Source organism: Trematomus bernacchii, unplaced genomic scaffold (genome assembly GCF_902827165.1).
Source record: "Trematomus bernacchii unplaced genomic scaffold, fTreBer1.1, whole genome shotgun sequence".
NCBI classification, from domain to species: domain Eukaryota; kingdom Metazoa; phylum Chordata; class Actinopteri; order Perciformes; family Nototheniidae; genus Trematomus; species Trematomus bernacchii.
Window position 1 is genome coordinate 143,292 of NW_022987595.1, and position 8,423 is coordinate 151,714.

At 42.6% G+C, this 8,423-nt stretch overlaps 1 protein-coding gene across 1 annotated transcript; it reads left to right on the forward strand.

Annotated features, from left to right (window-relative positions):
• The first annotated feature begins 320 nt into the window (after positions 1-320).
• On the forward strand, positions 321-1,169 carry LOC117482478 (putative nuclease HARBI1). Its single transcript, XM_034130565.1, has one exon. The coding sequence runs from the start codon at positions 321-323 to the stop codon at positions 1,167-1,169; it is 849 nt and encodes a 282-aa protein (XP_033986456.1).
• Positions 1,170-8,423: the final 7,254 nt, after the last annotated feature.

Sequence of the window (8,423 nt, forward strand, 5' to 3'; positions counted from 1 at the left end):
TCATCCATCAGCAACAACAGGACATGGAGAACATGACCTACATGTTGCTAAGAGTACCGCGGGGAATAACCCGAAGGGCAACCAGGAGAAGGTTTTGGATAAGACCGGGCAGAAGCAGCAGTTGGTGGGACAATTTTGTCAATGGCGTTGTCGTGGATGAGGAATGGAGGGAGAACTTCCGCATGTCCAGAGCCTCTGTCGTCGCCCTGACCGAAGAACTGTGCCCATATATCGAAAGGCAAACAACAAACATGAGGGCACCAATTGATCCACTGAAAAGGGTTGCGTTAGTACTGTATTACCTGAGCGATGGGGGAAGGATGCGGAAGACTGCTAACGCCTTCGGTGTTTCGCGCCAGACTTTGTCCCTCATTATTAGGCAGACGTGCAGAGCGATCTCAATCCACCTGGGTCCAAAATATATCAAGCTGCCTTATACTGAGCCCGAGACCGCGGATCTGGTTGAGGGCTTCGATCATGCTCATCACATGCCCCAATGTTTAGGAGCAGTGGACGGAACCCACATCGAAATCAAGCAGCCATCTAACAACCCCACTGACTACATCAACAGGAAAGGCAGACATTCCCTTAATGTACAGGCCGTCTGTGATTACAAGTACCGATTCATGGATGTCGTGGTAAAGTGGCCTGGGAGTGTGCATGATGCACGGGTCTTTGCTAACTCAAAGGTAAACATGTACTTGAAAACTGGAAAGATCCCTGCTCTGAGAAAACAGATTGTGGACGAGGAGGAGGCCATACCAATTTATCTTCTTGGTGATCCTGCCTACCCGCTGCTGCCGTACCTGATGAAGGAATATGCAACCGGTGGCTCCACAGTTCAGGAACAGTACTTTGGGCTAACTTTGTGTAGGGCACGTATGGTCATTGAGTGTGCTTTTGGTCGCCTCAAGAACAGATTTGCTGCACTTAGAAGGCCTATGGACATAAACTTGGTTGACCTGCCCCATGTCATTTACTCCTGCTTTGTCCTCCACAATGTTTGTGAGGCCAGTAAGGAGGCTGTGGATGATCAGTCTGTGTTGGGAACAATTCAAGCTGAAAGGGATTTACAGCCTCCCACACAGAGCAATAGGTATCTCACTGACTGTAATGAGGGGGAGGGAAAGAGAGTGAGGAGAGTGCTTATGGCTTACATTGACCCGTAGGACTACATAAAAGACAGACTGTATTTTTTTTTTTGGAAGGTTACTGTGTTAACATCTGATAAACATTATTTGTTACATTCACTGTGCAGCTCCTTCAGTGACCATTTGTTTTTGTTTTTACTTAGTACTTCTTAATGTATGTAACATTAAGCAACAAAATATGTGATTCTCCAATGTTCAAAGTGTGAAATTTAAAATAAAATTGCCTGCAACCACTTCCAGACTTTCTTTGAACTTAAAGTGCAACATGTGACATTTCCGATATTTGACACTAGGGGGGGTTATTTATCAGAAATATAGTATATAGATGTCTTAATTATCATATGTATATTTATACTTTCCCATAAGGAACCAACGTGGCACGGTGTCACATGAACTTTAATGTTCTGTAAAGTTACACTGATGTTCCACGCTGACTTTCAGAGGAAACCCGGAGTGACATATGCACGATTAGAAATATGATTATGATCTGCTCAGTTCATTTAGCTGATTCAATTACATTTAGTTAATATATCCTTTATTCTTCAGTTCAAACAATGTTCTAACCTATTTAAACCAAAAACGCATCCTCATTATTGAAGTTATGAGTTATATGACACTAGGGGGGGTTATTTATCAGAAATATGGTCTATATATGTCTTAATTATGTTCTCAATGTTCCCAAAAGTAGAAACGGGTCCGGGTTCTTATGGGTTAAACAACTGGCTTACTACTGTACGCCACAAACTGAAGCTCACTGCTTTATCAGTCAACTTGGCCAGTAATAGATATCTCACTGACTGTAATGAGGGAAAGACAGTGAAGAGTGCTTGCGGAGTACATTGACATGAGAGACAAGACTGTTATTTTGCAATGTTTTTTATTAAGCAGAGTTAGAGCTATAATGATATATATGTACATTTATGGAATAAAAAGTGAAATGCTTTCAGTCCACATGTTCACAGTGAAACAAGGAATATAACACCTTGACTGGCAACAAAAAATATTCACTGGAATAACAAGTTAAAAACACTTCCAGACTTTAACTGGACAAAAACTGAAGCTCTGTGCTTTAACAGTCCTCATGTTCACAGTAAAACAAGGAATAGAACATCTTGACTGGCAACAAAAAATATTCACTGGAATAAAAAAGTTAAATTTGCTGCACCCACTTCCAGACTTTCTTTATATACATATAAAGTGCAACAAAAACTGAAGCTCTGTGCTTCAACAGTCCTCTTCAAAGAGTGACTGGCTGTATGAATACTGGGATGGTTGCCGTGTGGGGTCAGGGGTCCTCGTGTGCCGTTGTGGTGCAGAGGGGCTTGGTGTGTAGCCAGGCTGTGGCCCTCTATACAGGTACGGTGACTGTTCCTGTAATTGTCCACCAATGCTGCTGTGGGGTTGCGCATGCATGAATTCCCTCATCAGGGAAAAGCCCTCCCGAATATTGGCATTCATCTGAACAAAGTTTTCTGCGTTGCGGGTCTGATTTTGCTCCATCAGCTCCACCATCCTCCTTTTGAGTTTGAGGTCTTCCTGCACGGCATGGTCAACTGGAAGTTTTTTTTTCAAGCGGTCACTTCTGTGGCCGTTCAGCTGCACCTTGAATAAACCAGAGCATTTTTTTATTATTACACAATAGGACCACCAGATCACATAAGACCAAAGGCATGTTGTGCAATAGCTTCTACTTTTACAAATACAACAGCTCTCAATACATTCTACTTTTACAAAGCTTAAACGTGTTCAGTTTTTCTGTGGAAGGTACTGTATCGTAGTATGTAGCAAGTCCGTTAAGCTTGAAATCATGAACATACCTGGAGCAGATTCCTGCGATGCTGTACAACTGCAGCAGCTGGCAGACTTCCGCTGGATTCGCTCAACTCTGGCGGTGGCGAATCGTTGGAACACTCCAAACTCCGTGGTGAGCTTGGTCCGGAAGACGACGCTTCCAGGTCCACCGTCTCGATGCCCGAGCGAAGGGAGCACGTTGCAGGCGAGCCACCCCAGACCTCTTCACACAGCTCAAAAAACATGTGCACAACACGTCCTTGGCCACTCCGACGCTTCGTGTCCACCGCATGCCTGTACTTTATGCGGATTTGTTTAAAGGGCCCATGTCATGGCCATTTCCACTGATCATAATTACATTGTTGAGGTATACTAAAATAGATTTATACTGTGCAATTTTCCAAACTCACATTGGTTTCGCATACAGCATCTCTGTCAAGCATGTGTATTCAGCAGTATTCACTTTCTCCACTAAACGACTCGTTGGAGCTCTTGCCCCCCCCTCCCTGTGAGCCTAGTGTGCTCCGATTGGTCAGCTCGGCCACTCGTTCTGATTAGTCAACCACCAGAGAGGCTGCGCCCATGTCAGTGCTTTTCCCGGCTGCTCTCAGCGTAACATCAGTCTTATCATGGCGTCGGTACAGCGGTATATTTTATATACATATATATTTTTAACTGTTGTTATAGAAGAGTGTGACGGCCTCAGGGCCTTTGTCTTACGGTGGGGTGGAGCTGAAGAGGGTAATCAGCACGATCACGGACACCTCCGTAGCCGGTGCTATTAATCCCAGCGGCCCGGAGTCTCTCTCCAAAGCGGCTGCAGAAGGACGAACTGAGCGACCCTCTCCCCTCGACCACCTGTCTCTGCATTTACCACAATAAATGTGCCGTGGTTTTGTAAACTCGTGTATGTCTCCTTGTCTTTCCGTTGTGGCCTACGAGCTACTCTCATAACAAAGAGTAAGTTATTTTTACCCGTTATAAACTACTACTGTTTGATGAGAAATCAAATCATGGTTTGCTATATATGAATTCAGGGAAGAAAGGATAGGCCTACTAAGTATTTCCATTAAACTTTATTTTTAGAAATGTACAAAATGAACATAAATATACATATATACACGGTATATCATCCATTCCTCCTCCTCGCATCTTGCCTGCGCACAGTCTGTGCGGTGCCTTTTAGCACCCTCAGTAGTAGTAGAATCCCTTCCCCGTCATGGATTGTCCGCCAGGATCTGGCTGGACGAAATCAAATGCAAATCACAAAATATTAGAGAAACTTAGTTGTTTTAGATTCGTTAGTAGTAGTAGTTGTGTAATGAACAGCTTGCCTGCTAATATGCTAACCTAGCTTTGTTTACCTTGGTAGCTAACACGATATGAACGTTAGCTTGGAGGAAAGGCAACTATAATGCAGTGTAATAAAACTACTATGAACAAAAGCTAGTGGTTCATATTAGGCTAGCAATAACGTGTTTATAATTGCAATCGTATACGGGTATTCTGCTACGTTCGGTCATACAATGTAACTTGCATGAATACATTGTTTTGCGCTAGCATACAGCTAGCCTCGTTAGCTACATGCAGTATATGTACGGTCACAATGTACGGTAAATCACAGTACAGTATACTGTATGAGTATTCCGTGTGTGTGACTGCAGACATTCTCCTGCCATGACAAACATGTAAGGCCATCTGCTGACATTGTAGTTGATATATTTAAACGCTAGCAACGTAGCATCACAAAAATGTTTTTCTGACCAAAACTAGCTCTAGCTCCGTGTGTTAGATCGCTACGCCAGCTATAATGTAATTACGTTTCGCGACTGACCGGCAAATCACCCGGAGTATACTGTCAATAGGTATTTTGTGTGTGAATGCAGACATTCTCCTGCTATGAGATACATGTATGCAAGGCCATCTGCTGATATTAGAGTTGATATATGGAAACTCTAGCAACTTAGTTAGCACAGTTAGCACTGTGTCAATGGCTTAGCAGTCCAACACAGTTTACACATTTAAACAGTCTTGTTTGATAAATACACAAATAACAATGCAAACTTACAGGTTGTATACCCAGATCTTCCCCTGCTCCAAACGGTCCAAACAAGCTGTGCATATCCGGCCTCAAACTGGGCAATGTTTTGGAAGCTTTCGTCTGTGAAATGCCGGTTCTTCGAACCTCTGGAGGAGGAACACGCCGCTGCTGGTGTGGCCATAGCTCTTCGGGATTGGTCCATTTCGTTCCGGGTACCGCATGACATCAGGCGGTACCCGGAACTAAATGGAAGACTCAAATGGGCAGTGACGTATCTCCAACGAGGCGTTTTGGGGAGGTATTTTCTGTGTTAGAGTTTTACTCGCTACAGGGTGTACTTTGAGGGTTTTGACTCTGCACACCGTTTACATGCATAAAAACCTTCATAACACACAAGGGGACGGGTAATAACCGGAAAAGCATGACATGGGAGCTTTAAGCTTGGCGGCAAGCTGGGCCTTTGTAATGGCCCCCACGCTGTGAGGGAAATCCTTCCCTGTGTCGGTCCTCGGATACTGCGCCTGAAATAAGTCGTCTATATCACTATACTTCAACTTGCAGGACTCCCAGTCAACATTGTCCTGTATTAGTGAAGTTTTGTACTCTAATGTGACCCGAAGTAGAAGTTCTACCTCATCATCAGTCCACGAAAAGACCTCCTTTCTTGCACAAATATCAGCCATCTTCCACCTTGTGTGTTTGTTTGTTTGTTTGTGCCTTACACATCTGGGGGGGATCTTATACTCGCTGCTTTTGGTGGAGGAAGTTACAGCGCCACGTACAGGTTCGGCATATGTACTGCAGCTTTTACAGCGTTTGGATGTAAACGGAGCCGTCTCGTGGAGCTTGACACAATCCGGTGTATATTGCGTGGGGAGGGAAGGTTTTTTGCGGTTGCATTTGCGTTACTCCGATGCGTTTTGCCGTTTTCGTCCCCGTGGAGCCGGGGCCTGAAACACAGAAGAGGATTAGGACCACATGTGGATTTACTTTTTGGATCTGACCAAAACTGATTTTTTCTTTTGAGTAATAAATCAGAGTTCTTACTTAAATCTCAGATCTATGAAGAAAGTTCTGAAGGTTGTCATGAAAATAAATAAAATATATTTTAAGAAAAATCTGATTTCTGAGATTTTCTTGAAAAAAAAAATAGAAAATCTGAAAAAAAGGTTTAATTTTTTTATCAGAATTCTGACTTTCACTAATAAAGAAAAAGTTGAGGTCTGACCAAAGTGATTTTTATCTGACTTTAAGTTTCACATGTTCCCACATGTTCCTAACCCTCTTCCATAGACGCTTCTTCCTCTCCATTCTTTGGTGTAAATAAATGCACTTGTGTTCACTTCCCCCCCGACTCTCTCAATGTTATTTGTTGTTGTGTGTGAGAGTGTGTCGGTAAAAGAAATGGCCTTGCATTGCCTCTTGTTTTATTATTTATTTTAGGCTGAAGACTTATCTGCAGAATTGGTCAAATACACTGGAAGTGAGTCAAAAGAGGAAGATGCTAAAGACGTGAAGAAGTGCTATTGGCCACTGGTGAAGTGTGTGACTGTCAGGGGGCCGAAGAAGGGTCTTCTCCAGCACGTCACACTTGTGGATCTTCCTGGAAACCGGGACCGTAACAAGACCAGAGACACAATGTGGAAAAAGATGATTTATCCACACGCAATGCTGATTATTGTGGAACACTGACAACGTAACCGTTATTATTTTCTGTATTCCCCTCCAGGTTGTTGGAAGTTGTTCTACTGTGTGGATTGTGGCTGAGATCAATCGAGCAGCTTCTGAAAAAGAATCCTGGGAGATCCTGGAAGAATCCTGCAGCCTCATGGGAAATGGTCGCGAGTGTCAGCAGATTCATTTGATCTGCACCAAGTCTGATAGTCTTGGAGGTTCAGATGATCAGTAAGTGGTTTAAGATGCAAAAGTACACAGTTAAATGTACCATCCAATTTAGACACTGATGGCCAAGAGGAGAAACCATGGAAACATTGATTACGTTTACAGGCACATTAGTATCCTGGTTTGGATGGTATTCAGGGATATAATGTTCACTTGAAACAGGATCAACCAGGGTATCCATGATCATAACAGTATCCGTGTTTCTAAAATGCCTGCATTGATTCCTCAACATCTCAGCCATTTATTTTTGTCCTAATGTTGTTGCTTCACAAACACTTAGTGATGCTGGATGAAGCTATGTGATCATTGGTCATTGAAAGCAAGATGGAGATGCGTAGTGATATCATATCCTGGAATATATATGCAGTTCATGTCATTCTTCAAATACAAATCTTTTCCTATAGGTCAGCAGCTGATGTTCGTGCTCTGATACTAAAACAAAACGAGCAAGCCAAGATAGACGTGAAGGCAGAATTCAGCAAACTAAAAGACGTTAAGGTGAGTTATATTGAATACAAAAACACAAATATTGTCCCAAACTGCAAACCTGCTTTGATATTGAAACTCTTTTGTTGTTGAAACAATTCAGTGAGGAATGTTTCAAAGTTTTCACAGTGAGCTCCAAAGAGTTGATGAAAAAGAAACGTCTGGATCCAGATGACACATGTGATTCAATTCTCCATCAGTGAGCCAGGAATGACTAAATGAAAATGCTTTGATCTCTTCTAATAAATATGTAGAGATACTAATTGAGTATAACATGTAAAGTCAAGAATGTAATTAAGTATGTTACATTTTTTACAGGAATTCCTGCAAGATCTCAACGACTGGCAGACATGGAACTATGTGTCTGGAGCTCTGGGGGTTCTCTCTCTGATTCAGGCAGCCAGCAGCAGAGAGAGAGGAACATCAAGTAACAACATCTTTCACTGTCTTTCATATTGACAGAAATAATAACATTCATAGAAAAGAAGTAAGCTGCATACACTAACATGTTGTGTACAAATGGTAAAGTCATAGAAAGACTGTTCACATGTGATGTTACCCGAGGAGCCAACAAGGTATTGGATGAGCTGAGTGTGTGTTGCTTCAGAGAGGATGCATTGCTACAGTTTACTCAAAGCTTTTGTACTTTTTGCTTGAAACACAAAGCCCCATATTGAATGATGGTTGTATTGCTTTAACTAATGAATGTGTTGTGTATGGTTTCAGGCTGACATAAAGACGGCTGTGTCCATAGGACTTGAAGAGAAGCTGAGTCATGAACTTGATCAAGTCAGGGAACCCATGGACCCTTATGGCTTTTGAAAGATGTCTCAGTGGGGGGGTTAAAACATCAAAGAGTTCATGTGAAGAAGTCTTAAAGTCGGTCCTTTATCCTGTAAGTATTTCAGTTGGAATTCAATCAAAACGACTCATTTAGCACAAAATATGGATCTGTCTCTTCCAACATTCTGTGTTGTTTCAGACAAAGAAAGGTGGTGCACTTCACAGGTCACTGAAGTGTGGAGTTGAGAATGGTGGCATCCACAAAGCAA